The sequence below is a fragment of the Cephus cinctus genome, unplaced genomic scaffold, assembly GCF_000341935.2.
Source record: "Cephus cinctus unplaced genomic scaffold, Ccin1 Ccin1_scaffold0160, whole genome shotgun sequence".
NCBI lineage: Eukaryota > Metazoa > Arthropoda > Insecta > Hymenoptera > Cephidae > Cephus > Cephus cinctus.
This window is the reverse complement of record NW_014332886.1, coordinates 3,034,311-3,049,176: the sequence shown is the minus strand read 5'-3', so window position 1 is coordinate 3,049,176 and position 14,866 is coordinate 3,034,311. Positions and strand designations below refer to the sequence as shown.

Sequence of the window (14,866 nt, the reverse complement as noted above, 5' to 3'; positions counted from 1 at the left end):
TGCGGGTATAAAGTAAGTCCGGAGAGCACAGGGGAATGAATATCGCCGTCCCCTCGCGGCAGCCAGGACCAATCCGCGCGTAGCGCGACCTGCGTGAAGGCGGAACGCGAAGAGTCGCGTATCCGCGTATTTATTATTCAGTTTGCAAATACGTGGCAAAAATGATCTCTCTCGGGCTGGTTATACGTAAGCTGGGTCTGTACAGTCGAGAGGTGGAGCCAACGGCAGAACAGGCCTGATCGGCCGTTAATTTGTTAGAAGCCACAAGGCTGCGATTTGCCAGGACTAAGATTATACAGTTTTGTTTCGCCTTGTCTCTGATCGTTAGTTAGTGACTCTCTCTGGCCTTATCGGTACGATTCCTAATGTGAATTGTCATTGGGACGATTTGACTGGATTTATAGTTTTTCAAAATTACAATGATGAAATTACAATGAATACTTTTTCTTGGATACTCGTAAAATTAGTATACCAGAATTCCCCATTGACTCGTATCAATTCACGTATCCGATATTCCATACTCCAGAATTTCATGATAATTATATTTGAATTTTTTTTTTCCTTAAAATTTTTTTCATACAAAATCAAATTAAAATATTAAAAATTGCATACTTACGTATATACGTATATTATCGTGAATTTAATTCTTATCGATAAATCTGCTTAAATGTTTTTACTCAATTTTTTTTTTTGTTTATGTTAAACCCTACAATTTATATAAGCAATTATTTCGTGTAACCATCGCAACGATTGAGCTCGTGCAGCGTATAACCTGGGCCACCTCTTGAAAGTAGTGCGGTCCAGTGCTGGTCAGCCATCGGCCAAATTGTTCAGGGCGCGTGCATAAGCGGCCGTACGGCAAGCGACGTTAAAACTGTCGTTGGCCGCAAGAAAGAATGCAGTCTGAAATTAAAAATGGAGGATAACAAGTCACCGGGACAAAAGTCGTAGAGTGGATTTCATTGGGCCGTATCAATAGCGATCGTCAGGACGATATTTCAAGCGGCTAATGACTTTCGAGAAATAAAGAACTGTTCGCACCGCAAGGACCCGGCATGACTTGCGCGAAGGTACCAGACTTACATTGGAGACACTACGAAATTCGTTTAATTAATTTCACCCATCCGTTCTCTCGTCCGCCCCAGTAACCAGGACCACCCTTCGTATCAAACTAGAGATAATGTTGTCTGACGAAAAAAAAAAAAATAATAATAACACAGCCCCTTTCCTTCGCATACACCAACACCCATGTAATACCTCATCCGGAAAACAAACTGTGCGACTCGCTCGGCCATTTAAACTTCGCGAACTCTGCCGCGGGTTCTCGTAAATTCACGGGACGAAATGAAGAGAGGGGAGGGACAAGGAGAAAAAAAAAGGTAAATCCTTCCGGTGGTCGGGTCCGCTGGAGGGAGATTTTCCAGGTGAATTATCGCGGCCTTTGCCCGCCGCAAAACGGGAGCATTGTGAAAGCCTCCGGGCGCAGGGAGTTCAAGAAGCCTTACGGCGGGAGCCATTCGCGGCGGCTAGGAAATAAGAAATTTTCTGAGATGCGAGTGCGAGGGAGGAGGCCTAGCCAAGCGAACATTGTTAATTTAGATTGTATCGCGTGAGAAGCAGGAAATGACGAAATATCCTGAGTGCTGACTTACACCGGCAGGTACTTCGTTCCTGAGCGAAGCTACGACTCCTCTGCGACCTCAGAGAACTCCGAGAACCGACACGCGAGGATATACTACATATATACATAAGTTTGTTGGGATCACATCATTTAGCATCAACATGATAAATTCAAGAGGATCCAATTAGTCTGGATTCGAATTTCCCGCTTTCGCTTTAAAGGGGTTGAATTTACTTACGGGTACTCGTATAGGTTATGTTATTTGTGCGTTCTGAGAAAGACATCGAGTTTTCAATGAACCCCGTCACTTCGTATGTTGTATTAAGGTTGTAGCCACGTACGTGGACATTCCGCTTGGATGTACTGTTACCTACGGCGTGGGTACGAGAGGCATTAATTTACAAGGATATTTAATGCTGTAGCTAAATGAAAATCTATAAGACGCTGCAGCTTCTATCTATATGTAATGTACGAAACCTAGTTTTCTCCGTTCCACTCCCATGGCGCTTGGTCACCTGAAGAGTTACTATGCCCAATTAACCCTTTGAGAACCGTATGCTTCCCGGGCATTACCGTTTCCGACATTGCGATACTTCTTATTGCCATAATTTCTTCATCTTCGTTAAGTTCCCAGAAAAGCTGATAAAGACGGAACGAAATGATTTAAGGGATGAAGTCCGACGATGTTCAAGAGTGACGTATGTTTATACAGAAACAAAGAAAATTATATCTTGAGATGCTGATTGACTTACCTTTAAAATATCGAGGATTCAAAAAAGATTTAATCCTTCGCGTAAATAAGAATTGGATTAAGAAATTCGAGTGATAATAAATTTTTCATAATTTTTAGACAAATCATAAGAAATCAATATACAGTCCGTGTATAAGATTAATTCAGTCTCACTTCCTGGATAATTCCTAGTATAACAAAGTCTGAGGGACTCTTAAATCTCTCACCTGTGACCCGAGCGAGTCACAATGTGTGACCGACAGTGGCGAACCGATTAACGGGTACAATAGGGTTAGGGCCCCTCCCAATAAAACAATAGTCAAATACACAAAAATGCAAAATAATATTGTCAAATAAAATAAAAAATAGCTTTGATTTCTAAAGAACACCCGTAGCTCTGTACAAGCAATCTTTGTTAGTTGACAATAATTTAAAATGTATATAGATATAGATGCAGTGCATAAGGATGAAAGTCAACAATCATTGAAATTCAACAATTAACGTTCTATAATTTTCGAAGAATTTATCAAATTGTTCAAGGACATTCCATATACGTATATCTGTTCTGTGGTATTAATTCGAATTAAGTAAGCTGCGTGGTTTCCATAATGATTCGTTTCCATCTTGTTAATGCGAGCACCTAAGGTGAAAAAAATAGTGGTTCGCTACTGGCGACCCTACCCTATATCCTTTCCTACGGGCTACGTCTCTATGGTATCCTACCGCCCGCAACCGACAGGCCAGGCCAGGCCAGGCCAGGGCAATCCAGGTAGGCAGAGTCATGTAAGAAGGGGTTAAGAAACTCTCGAACTAAAGTGCCTACACCGGAAGTGGGGGCCTTGCTTTCTGGGCTAATAACCCTACCCACATCGACACACGGCATCTGCGTGCATATATACGCATAGACATAACCTAGCAGCACGCTGGGACCTTTCCTCGTAGGTGCTGTTCATGTGCACCAGCTACCCAGGTGTATATGCATGAGCATATACAAGGGTTCCCTTATCAGCATGCAAACTTAGATTTTATGTACAATCGACTCTTGAGCAGGATTCATACAGGGGATTACAATCACACGCAGAAAACTCAGCTGGGTCTAAAAGGAATTATGAAATAAAAAAAAAAGAATAATATTAATTCATACACAGGGCTGAATTATATAAAACAAAATGTTATACTTACAACTTTTTTATTTCACCGTCATCTTACGCGTAGCAAGGGACGAGTGCTGTTTCGGCACTTGGCAACGTTTACCCCCACGTGACTTTAGGCAGCGGAAGTATATCGGAGATGTCATGCGTCCTCGTTAAAAGAACGGAAAGGACGGCACAGCGTGTTTGGTGGTTAAAGAACCGTTGAAGAGCCGTTAAAATTGCTGTTATATGGAGATCATTGTTTCGTGAACCTGACAAAGGTCCTCACGGATGAGATAAGGAAACAAGGGAGAGTATTTTCCCAAAGAGTACGAATAATTAACTACAAAACGACAGTTCCTTGCGGAACGATTGCGTTAACCTAAAACCTTAGTATAACCAATGCACGTTCCAAACTTATCAACACGTGGCTTGTATTTCGAAAAATTATAGACAACTCGAAGCGTCCTACTTGTTCGACCAATAACGATATGACCAAGGGAACATAACGTGTAATGATCCCTAGTAACTTTTCTAGGTTATCTATTAAAATCACTAGGAGATTTGCGTCAAGCTGGCAAATCGCGAAGAAAATGTGCTCTCGTTACACGAAGGAAGCGAACGGATGTCTGGTGTGTAAGGAACCGCTAAAATGGTGTTCGCTCTTATCCGAAGATCTAGAGCGGCGATGCGAAGAGAGGCACGCGGAGGGCTATACGTAAGGTAAAAGGGGCTCTTGGCTGGCTGGTCGCTTGGTTGGTTCAATGGTTGTTTGGATGGTTGGTTGGTTGGTTGGTTGGTGCCGTTACCAGAAAGAGGCCACCTAGGTTCGCAACGTGGCGTAAACTCGAACTTTCTTCATAATGAGACACCAGATATAAAATGACAAACGTAATTAAACCAGGCAGACCAGGAGGTCGGAGATCCAGTTGAGTGAAACTAACTTGGGATTTTGGCAAATGAGAACGCAATGTTTTCCTCTGTCTTGTACGAACAACAATTTTCCTACAAATTGATTTCAAAATTCGAACAGTTTTGATTTAACGGTACGTTTACTCGAACGACGGCTCGTCGATAAGTCTTATGATATATTTTTTGAACATTTGTGATTGCAACCTTGCCCCGCTTTAGAGCTCTCCTTAACAACAATGGAAACACAGAACTGCAACATTTCACTTTTTCGCAATGGCTAACGGGGAGCCTAAAATCCATTACGTAATATCCTAAGTCTCGACCGACGGGAACTCGGCATCTCTTGTACACGTTTACGTATGATGCATACGTCGAGTCGACTATACCACAACGAAATACTTGTGATTTCGCTGCGGCATGATGCCTCCTTGCTTATCTCTCAACGACCAGCCAGACAAGATCAGGAAGAAATAAATCGTTAAGGAACAATTAAAATGCGTTGCTTGGAATACATTGTTGGTCTCAATAGCAACATGCAATTCAAAGGTGGTTCTCTAATTACACAGACGAGTACGCAACGGTTTCCTTCATTCTCGTATCTCGGTGATCTTACAAGTAAATAGTAAATTACAAAAAAAATTATTTTTTTTCAAAAGCAAGTAACTCTACACAATTCATAAAGATCGTTATACCCTCAAAGTGTCATACAAATATTACAAAGGTCTTTTATTTGCCAATAGATTTTTCATTCGTACTGTCGGACACCAATAGATTAGTCAGGTTTTCGTGATGACCAGTTCAGCAATAGGCGACCTCTTTACCTTGAGAAGGATCCTTATTGTAAGCAATCGATTGCCTACAAGCAGTTTCAAAAGTCACGATACTCGCATCAAGGATCCAAGTAAGGCTTATTTATCGCAAGTCCTCGCACGGAGTTCCAAGCGTTCCAAAGGGCGCAGTGTCCACCGAAGGCAAATACTTTTGTGTGATTCCGATCTCCCCGAGAGCGTACGCCTTACATTCCCCATTCGATATTTCCCGCCCCCCCCCTCCCCCGTTTTGCAGTTGATCAGATTCCCGTTAGTGATTCGCGCTGTAACCGCGTAAAACAGCTCGTGACTTTGGAAGGTCAGAGATCATGTTGCCGGTCGGAAAGTTTGTTGCGTCAGCGATCGCCGATGATAATTCACTTGGTGATCGTCAAAACCAAAACGGGCCAATCCGATTGTGTTAACAGGTTTTAGTTCTTTCGTAGCCTCGACGTTGTCCACTCGTGAATCCTTTTCTTCCTTCCTTCCTTTCGTTGGGACTGTATCCCCCCTCTCCCCAATGGGGAACATGTGCCAGTAACTAGTCCTAATAATCAAAATTGGAAGTTCGACACTAGATGGCGATGTACCTTCCGAGACGGGCCTTATACAACTAAGCATGCGGACGACCTACAGAGAGAGAGTTTATACACCGAATCCGAAGAGTCTTGGACGAAATTCATATAAATATACTCACTTAAGTTTTCATATGAAAACTCATTGACAAATGCCGCTGGGAGCCAGGCGCGAACCCCAAACCTTTCGGTCATGAATCCGCTACCCTAACCACTGGGCTACGGCCGCCCCTCCACTCATGAATCGTACCAGGTCCGAGTCGAAAAGCCATAAAACTCTCAAGTCCTGACACTGCTTGGATATTATTGGTCGAAAAGATTCTGTAAGATTGACCCTGTGGGATCAAGAGATCACGAAGACGCTCCTATTACCTATAGATAAATTCCATCACGTACCTATATACTCGAAGGTAGGCACGAGAAAGAATTCGAAAAATGAATCGTACATAATCATTATAAGTGACCTTTAATCGTCTTCGGATGATTTAGCTTGTAATTATAGCCGAGTATCGAGTGGCGCCATCTCTTGCGAATTCGGGGTATTAACGACTGTATCACTCTAATCCAGTAATGCGTACTCCTTCAGTAGATGACATATCCTACGTTTAGTCTTCCCTGTGAAAATGGACGTTACCAGAGCTTAGTCCACCAGGAGGCCACACCACCACGGCAGCTATTGACTGTGCTGTTTAATTAACTAAATGCAGCATAGCGTCCGATAAACGGCACGTATCGGCTATAAACTTTCTGCCGCCTCCAACGCTGCTGATAACACTCTATCGTTGCTGTTCCTTTACCCACTGTTATGCCAGCAGCCGAGCTCGAACGCACCTCTACGCCCACATTTTCACATACTCCGGGGAGAGACGCCGTATACGTTACACGCGTGTACATTATATCGTGGTCACTTGCGTCGCTCTAACCTATCCCTATGTATATCCTTTTACATCCATATAGGCATCTATGTATACCCAAGTGGCGATACCTCACGCATTGTCACATGATCCACTTTGAGGTTATCAATTAAAGCTTTTTAATTATACCCAATTATTTACAAGTTTCGATTGTCAATCTTATCGAATATCAAGTACTAGCCCTGACTATCACAAAAGCTTTCACTACTTGGTATAAATTACCTATAATTACAAAAAAGAGCACTGCTCTTAATCATTACAAACGAACATATTCTTCAATGAAATTTCTAATAACGCAAATTACATTCTAACACATTGCTCAAGTACGATTCGTCAACACTTGATATAATTTTTATGAAGAATATACCAAACGTGTGCTATCCGTTAAGGGTGTTTCTGCAAGGGCGATAATTAATGGACGTAAAGAAATGTGAGATGTCAAAGGAGATCGAGGATACAGGTACGGCACTGCTCTCGGCGTTACCGGTTATGTCACCAATGACCATCAATAATCCTCCTCGATACGTTAACACGTTGTAGAAGGTATACCTTCGCAACCGGCAATCCCTCCTGGAAGCACGTTAAAAGCACAGCTTCTGTGTGCGTAACGCAGAAGATGCGCTGCTCGTTCGACTCTTGACTCGATTTCGCGGTCGCAACACAAGAGATATATTCTCTTCTTTCTTTCCCTTTCTTCGTCTCTCGTTCCGTCCTTTTCCTCATCCACAGTTCGACACCGCCTCCCTAGTACAATTGTCTCTGTCGCACTTACCGCCTCGTATGCCTTTTATCTCTCACTCTTCCTCTAACCGACTCCCTCGTCCTCCACCAGCGAATAGGGAGGATAGCTGCACAGTCTCCGCCGTGGAGACAACATAAAGATTTAAGACTCGGAGATGCGCCAATAAACATGCTGAGTCCAGTCAGCGTTTGCTTCTGCTGCATTCGCTTCTGTTCTGTTCCGTTCCGTTCCGTTCCGTTCTGTTCCGTTCCGTACGGACCAATGGGGGATCCGTTGAGTCGTACATGCGTGCATACCTTTATGTAGATTTTTTTTGTTAGGGCAATTTTTACTAAGCAAGCCTTAGCTTTGTTCCTAGGCAATGCTATTTTCCTGAACTTATCGTTCATTGACACTTGGAAATACAAAGGAACTGAAACTTATGAAAGCATTTGCAGACATTAAACCCGTCAGCCTTTGGCATCTTTAATGGAATGCAAAGAACTAGTAGACAATGTCTGGTCCTCAAGTCAGTCAAGTTTGAACTTCGGAGTTCCCTTGCTCGACATCCCACGCCTAGTATGCACCCTACCGTGCACAAGGATAACCCCACTCATACGTCATTCACGCTCTGGACTAGAGGAAACACACGTGACTTACGAAACGCTTATGCTGCGATACGAAGAACGTCGGGCAGTTGGTTTCCTCTAGATTTGAAGGCTTGAGATATTTCTTGACTCCCACGACTCTTAAATAACTGCCATTAACGTGGTGAGTTAGTTGGAGAATATTTCGGAGCGACTCGTATAGACTAGAAAGGACTGAAGTCGCACCGGTGATTATTTAGGTTAGAATATAATTGAATCCAAGACTTATCCTAGTACGCCTTTACTCCGCCTGTTTCTTTTATGGAAAGCGCCAAGCGCGTCCCGCGTTGCGCAGCCGGGTATTTGAATAGACTAAAGGACAGCTGCATGGGGTATCCAGTGCGAATAAGGTTATAGCGGGTAAAGCAATGCAAAAATGGTCCTGCGTGGTTTCGTGGAGAGCGTGGAAAGTTTCCAGACGCGATCGTTCCGCAAAAGTAGCAGATCGGGACGACGGGCGACCAAGCGGCAAGCGTCGTCCAGAGAGTCAGGGTGTCCTCTCTCTTCTCTTCGACTTATTTATTCCTTTCTCTGTCGCTGCCTCCCTTTCTTCTTCGACTTCTTCTTTATTTCTGTCCTTTTGCCCGTTTTCTGCTTCCGCAAACGACAGCCGCTTATTTATACCCGTCTTTGCATCGCACGGGAGCGAGCGCTTTTGCGTTTACGTTTACTCCCTCGGCCATGGGTGCACTCGAGATACATTTATATGCTTGTATATAGTATATATAGTATATACACACCTACCTATATATGCATACATATAGATATAGAGAATCGACCAGCAAGCACTTTGCTCGCGAGTACCGCAAAGTCCGCCGAGAGCGAGAGACAATTCTCTGACTCGCATCACCTGTCAACGCCACATCGAATGCAACAGGTCTATATTAAATACGTCTACTATTTCAATAATACATGGCGCTAGTGCGCTCTTTTCAATTACTGGGAATCCTCTGATTTCGCATATTAAAAATAGTCAACGACAGACTCTACGTGCATTTCCAATTTAATTTCCCAGCATAAATCGTTATCGGTGTTTTAGAAAAATCTGTTCGGTAAATAAGAAACATGGTTTACGTGCTTGGTGGTCAGAAAGCGCATTTTCATCATGCACTGAAGATAATTTCCGGGACGACCAAACTTCCGGTAAACCCGAACACTAATCAAGGGCCTACGTAGGTTCATCCTGAAGTCTTGCGGAATATTCGGCGTGGCTGGAACGGGTGCGTACGCAAAAGCGAGCCGAACAAATAAATGTTGAAAAGAGGAACAAAACCGACATTATGTGGCATTAACATACAAAGTATGTCAGACCTGCGGTCCGAGGCATAACATAGTATCGCGGCGTTCGCATACCCCGCCCGCCAACGGGCGACCAGCAGAGTCCTGGTGAGGTGGATGAGAAGGGAGGGCAGGCCGAAGAAGATGGTGCAAGTCTCGAAGGTGGAAGAGGGATGGTCGTATGGCAGGGACTGTTGGTTGGAAGAGAAAAGAAAATGGCGTTGAGAGTTTGAGAAAGAGGGAGAGGACCAAGCAGAATGAAAGAGAAGGAAGCTGGGAGCAACGTTTACGCTATCCAGTCCCATCCCGTCCCATCGTCTCGTTGTCCCGTGTGCTGCCACGCGGTGCGGCTTAACGCAAAAGGGCCAAGGCAGAGCAGAACGCGCAGCAAAGGGAGATCCGAAGGCAGAAGCAAGGCGAGACAAAACGAAAAATTCAACTGTATATATCGAGGCGGCCTGCGACGACGGGACACACACACAAAACGAAGGATTCTCAGTGTCTCTGCTTCTGCCTAGCGGACTCCCGATCGGCTACTGCTAGCAAAGGAGATAAACCGCTTGCGATCATTTTCCTTACCTTATTTAAATATTGATATTTAGGTTATCGCTTGACAAAAAATCTTTTTTTTTCTCCGCCAATCAGGGAAAAGCTTGTTATTTGTGCAAATTTGAAAACAGTAATAGGTATTTGTATTATTTAATTTTTTAGAGGTTATCTACCTGTAACAACGAGAACTTTATTAGTTCGTGCAGTAGCACTGTTACTTTATTACTTTTATATGGGATATGCATTTACTTGACTTTGCTAATCAGACGGAATCGTTATGGCGGATTATGTTCGACGAGTATCGCGATAAAGAGTACTAGTAGCGTGTTTCCACCGTACTTGCATGCCCCTAAGCAGCGTAACGAGTTCGGAAGTTCGCACGATGAAACGAGGCAGGAAATATCTTTATAGCTTGGATATTACGATCTACTACGTGGTTAACTGATGGTCTTTCTTGGTAACTACTAGTTTTAGTGCTACGAGGGATGATGAATTAAAGTGAAACTACGGTGCGTGTTATGTATTCATTTATTATTGTAATGTTCGAATGCATATTGTATGTTGTTAATGAAGATTTGCACACGCTTTTAGTCGGACGGATTATTAATCTTTTTATTATAATATTCGAGAATTATTATTGCGGTAATTTTTTATTTTCTTCTCTTGTTCATATTCGCTGGAATCTTATAGCCAACGCTATATGCTCTACCATCCCGCCGCTTTTGCAGCTTTGCGTTTACTTTTGCGCTCACTAGCTGCTGGCGAAAATTTATATGTGCGCCTGGGATTCCTCGTATTCCGATGCGTTTGCAGAATGTATTATTTCATAGCAATGATCCGCACTGATTATATTTATCTTCGATGTTTCGTGATACCTTGGCGGAAAGGTTGACAATACTTTTATACATCCTTAAAGAGTAGCGAAGTGTTTGTCATTTTTTTATAGGCGAAAAGTTATATTCGATACTGTAAAGCGTTATATGTATTATCGCAGAAATTTTATTGGATTTGATTTGGGGTGATAGAATTTTGAAGGTATTCTATAACATTGTGTAAATTAGTAATTGCGTTGTATTATGCAAATAAATGGCTGAATATATAAAGCGTTTTTACATTATTTATTACTCTTTTATAAGGGTGAAAAAGAAAATAAGAGTAGATACATTGACAGTAATTCTTACTGAAGGGATAGTAATGATACGAAATCATTGAAATATTTTTTTACATTTCTTTGTGTTCCACTTTGTTGAATTAATATATATTTTTTCACAATTTAGAAATATGTTAGCTGGCTATGGTAGACTTTAAAAAATGTTAATGTAAAACATTAATAAACCCAAAAGTATACAATGTCCATAATGTGTTCATAGGAACTCAGGACATTCGCAAGACACTTTTATAATGTTTGTAATGTTTCAAATTTTCAAAAGAATCATTTTCATACTAGCACTTGGCTCTCTTGAGCATAAAGCCAAAAAGGATCAAGAAGAAGAAGAAGAATCAATTTCACAAAGAAGGATAGATTTTTACAGTTAAAGAGAAATTGTTACGTATTTTAACGGACTTAGCTTAATTATTATAAAACCTGAGACCCATAAATTTGAATCGAGTAAACTTTATTCCATCATGATTTCTAGGCTGGCTTATTGATGTACACTAAGTATCCCTTTGAAGAGAGTACACCCCGACACTTGACGTGAACTTGATATCGAGCGACCCAGTGGACATTCACGCCGGGCCCGAAAAATTCGTCCAGCGCATCATTCGTTAAAATCTCTGCAAATATAAAATGATGATATAGTAAGTATATCACGCGATAGTAAATAGTGATGATGACGTATTTTATTCTATTAAATATAAAATTGTGCTTCAAAGTGGGTATACCTAAAGACTAGTACTTTCTGTAGTAACTTACGACATGGATCGCTGTGTGTTAATAACTGTACATCATTTTCCTTAGTGAAAACTTGCAAAGCTGGTGGCACAACACAACAAGTAGCTAAATTTATTTGTACAATATTAGGCTTCACCTGAAGAAAGGAATGTATAAGTAGAATACATATAAGGATAACAAATGCACTTTAGTAATATTATTATAATACATTAATAGACGACCAATAAATGACTAATAACAAAATGAATCTTACATTTGCCCACTGGAACAGCTCAATAAAAACATCTGTATCCACGTCACTGACACCGATGCTTGAAAGTTTCCCAGCTTTTACATATTCTTCCAATACAGTCCACAAACTTTGGAGTGACTTTAATATGTCCTCCGAAGGCTCTACTTTGCCATAAGCTATTATCAAGGATTCTATTGTATCGGTATGTAACGTATGAAAAACTGTAAAGAAAAAGTATGAACAGAATGTAAAGAGAAATGAATAAATATTAACATGCAATTTTCTGTTCTATAAACCTTGTTCTAACGAGTCCTTCAATGAATCAGCTTTCGGAGAAGAAATGAAAATCTTTACAGTAATTTTTAATTCCTTTCTATCCACATCTGTTTCGTGCATCTCCTTTCTATTTACCTGCAACTATCGATAATGTCAATCATAGATATCTTTATTATATACTCACTGCGTCAGTCGAGGTATACGTACTACGGTTGAAGCATCATCCTTACTTTGAGAATCTTTCAATACGATTCTCAATGATTCAAGTAGCTAAAATTACAATATCACAAAAATATTAATTTCTTAAGATACACATAATATATTAAAACAATAGCAATTTTAATTAGCACTAATAAACATAACCTCATGAAAAAACAATATCTAGTCTGTCATGCTTACTCCAATTTTATAATTTCAAGTGACATTATTGCAAAACATAATGCATGTATACGGCCTTCACCGCAAACAAACCTCGTCCGTTGGATTTTGTCCTGCTTTCTTCTTAACTTCGTTAAATGACAAAATGTTTCCGGTACTAATCAACAAACTTCGTGACACCATCTTGACTGCTTTATTGGTTAAGTAGTATATACTAATGCACAATTATTTTAGCAGATTTCGCTAATCTGAAAAAGAACTAATGTTACCGATCACGCTGCTTAGCTAATCCTACGTAATACTAGGAGTTTCACAATGTGCCAATGACGATATCTCCTAGCCTCAGACTTTTTAAATGAACCAAGTAAACGTCAGAAACAGGTGGCCCTGAGGCATTACATCATTATCTAATCTAGTTAAATTGAATAAGATAAGATAAAACACATAAAGTCCGTCATGCGTGTTGCATTACGTATTGAAATTGTAAAGAAAACAAAGTTTTGTTAGAATTCTTTAAATGACTGACGACTGCTAGAGTACTTTATAATCAATATAGGTACTGTATAAAATGATTTTTAAAAAGTAAATATAAGACAATGCCTAAAATGTGTAATTTTATAGTAAAGTTAAAATACGGATTATTTTCATACTTTTTACAGTTACCGTATGATTAATAACCAATGCGTAATATATTCAATTTTCTTAAAGAGTTATATGATCTCAAATGCCTTGTAGATCATTTGCAATTACTTATTATTCAAGTTACTTAATTGTTTAATGCTATCCAATATCTCAAAGAACAGGATATTTTTATAAATCGTCTATGATACCTCGGCTGACATTATCCAGAGATGTTTTCGGTATAACAACAGATACATAAAATAATAAACACTGTTTAAGAACAGGTTTTAAATACGCAATTACTTTTTTTGCACATATGCGCATTGTTCTACGCATGCTTTTCATGCATTTAGAGAAAGCATTATTGATATTAATAAACGGGGCGTAGTTTACAGAAAGTTGATAGGTAGTTAAAAATATTGTTTTTTAATATTAATCTAAGGGTGTGCTATCAAAGAAGCTAAAATACTCCATATTCATTATTGTCATAAAAATAGTTATCTGGCTAAGAGGGCGCAGCAGAACATGGCAACGCGTAGCGGCTTACGATTAGCTTGCAACATTGAGGGTCCCGCGACTCTGGTACAACACGTGCTAGTCATCTGTGATCAACATTTGCTATACCGTATTAAGCCAGCTTGAAGTCGATAACTTAACTGATACTTCTATCAAGAGTTTTGAAAATATGCCGGTTGATATTGCTGGTTTTGCCTACGCTACGGCGGTTGGTCTTGGCGGGATCTTGGGTTATGTAAAGTCAAGTAAGTTTTTTCTATTTTCTAATACAGTACACTTTTTTTTATATGTTGGACGTGATTGTGAACTGTTATCTTTCAATCTGTTATCATATTCTTTCTCTAGGACTTTCTACTTCAATTAAGCGTGTCTTTAAAGTTTTGGTAAATTTATAATTTATGTAATATTATTTTTTACATTTCTTTATAGATTCTGTCCCATCCTTGGGAGCTGGTCTTCTCTTTGGATCGGTATTAGCTTTTGGAGCATACCAGACCTCACAAAATCCTAACAATTATAGAGTTTTATTAGGAACTAGTGCTGTTCTTGGTGGTCTTATGAGCTACAGATTTTACAATACTGGTAAAGTAATGCCTGCTGGCTTGATTGCTTTGATAAGGTATGTTGATAATTTAATAGAAATTTACTAAATAAAATAACTTTATAACTTTCAATAAACAATTGATCTACAGCGCTGTAATGGTCATCAGGCTTGGAATTAGAAGTCTTTCCCCTCCAATTAAAGCGGACTAAATAAGAAAGAAAACTAGTACGGCTAGTAATGTTTTTTTAATTACAGGTGATGACATTTACTTAAAATATAGTTAAGACCTTTCTTACTAATTACAAACTCTTGAATCTATTCTAAAGATTACATTTGTTATTTCTTACATGTAATAAAAACTATTTCAGTATATGCATGACGTACAATTATTCAGAAATAGGTAAAACTACAGAATACGACTCCTTGAAGAGCATGTAAAAAAAATCTAAACAATCCACAGCTACCTCAAAGAAAGAATTATATTTTGCAGTTTAGCTCAGAAATATAATATAAACA

The 14,866-nt window shown here is 40.1% G+C and overlaps 2 protein-coding genes and 1 long non-coding RNA gene across 7 annotated transcripts; 1 reads left to right on the top strand and 2 right to left on the bottom strand.

Annotated features, from left to right (window-relative positions):
- Positions 1-5,447: 5,447 nt before the first annotated feature.
- LOC112493798 lies at positions 5,448-8,160 on the bottom strand. 2 transcript variants are annotated; one of them, XR_003058576.1, is made up of 3 exons: positions 8,076-8,160; positions 5,903-7,732; positions 5,448-5,835 (listed from the first exon to the last, which is right to left on the bottom strand). It is a non-coding gene; the product is annotated as an uncharacterized LOC112493798 (long non-coding RNA). The 2 variants fall into 2 exon arrangements; XR_003058577.1 differs by having other exon boundaries at positions 5,449-6,101; positions 6,177-7,732.
- A 2,782-nt stretch (positions 8,161-10,942) lies between these two features.
- On the bottom strand, positions 10,943-13,578 carry LOC107263656 (glutamate--cysteine ligase regulatory subunit). Of its 4 annotated transcripts, none has more exons than XM_015731102.1 (7): positions 13,500-13,578; positions 12,763-12,917; positions 12,499-12,561; positions 12,312-12,432; positions 12,037-12,236; positions 11,805-11,919; positions 10,943-11,665 (listed from the first exon to the last, which is right to left on the bottom strand). In XM_015731102.1, the coding sequence occupies exons 2-7, from the start codon at positions 12,850-12,852 to the stop codon at positions 11,523-11,525; spliced, it is 732 nt and encodes a 243-aa protein (XP_015586588.1). In that variant the 5' UTR covers positions 12,853-12,917; positions 13,500-13,578; the 3' UTR covers positions 10,943-11,522. The 4 variants fall into 4 exon arrangements, with proteins under 4 accessions (XP_015586588.1, XP_015586590.1, XP_015586591.1 ...); XM_015731104.2 differs by lacking the exon at positions 13,500-13,578 and adding an exon at positions 12,984-13,002; XM_015731105.2 differs by lacking the exon at positions 13,500-13,578 and having other exon boundaries at positions 12,312-12,426; positions 12,763-13,069.
- Positions 13,579-13,810: 232 nt separating this feature from the next.
- Positions 13,811-14,722, top strand: LOC107263658 (transmembrane protein 14C). The gene is made up of 3 exons (XM_015731107.2): positions 13,811-14,051; positions 14,236-14,425; positions 14,499-14,722. Exons 1-3 carry the CDS (start codon positions 13,976-13,978, stop codon positions 14,557-14,559), a joined length of 327 nt encoding a protein of 108 aa, XP_015586593.1. The 5' UTR covers positions 13,811-13,975; the 3' UTR covers positions 14,560-14,722.
- Positions 14,723-14,866: the final 144 nt, after the last annotated feature.

Excerpts from the sequence above, each read along its gene's own strand:
- LOC107263658 (XM_015731107.2), top strand. The coding sequence starts at position 13,976 with ATGCCGGTTGATATTGCTGGTTTTGCCTACGCTACGGCGGTTGGTCTT. Across the intron at positions 14,052-14,235 it reads CTTGGGTTATGTAAAGTCAA|ATTCTGTCCCATCCTTGGGA; the intron begins GTAAGTTTTTTC and ends ATTTCTTTATAG. Across the intron at positions 14,426-14,498 it reads GGCTTGATTGCTTTGATAAG|CGCTGTAATGGTCATCAGGC; the intron begins GTATGTTGATAA and ends ATTGATCTACAG.
- LOC107263656 (XM_015731102.1), bottom strand. The coding sequence starts at position 12,852 with ATGGTGTCACGAAGTTTGTTGATTAGTACCGGAAACATTTTGTCATTT. Across the intron at positions 12,433-12,498 it reads AGGATGATGCTTCAACCGTA|TTGCAGGTAAATAGAAAGGA; the intron begins GTACGTATACCT and ends CATTATCGATAG. Across the intron at positions 11,920-12,036 it reads AGCTGTTCCAGTGGGCAAAT|GTGAAGCCTAATATTGTACA; the intron begins GTAAGATTCATT and ends TCCTTTCTTCAG.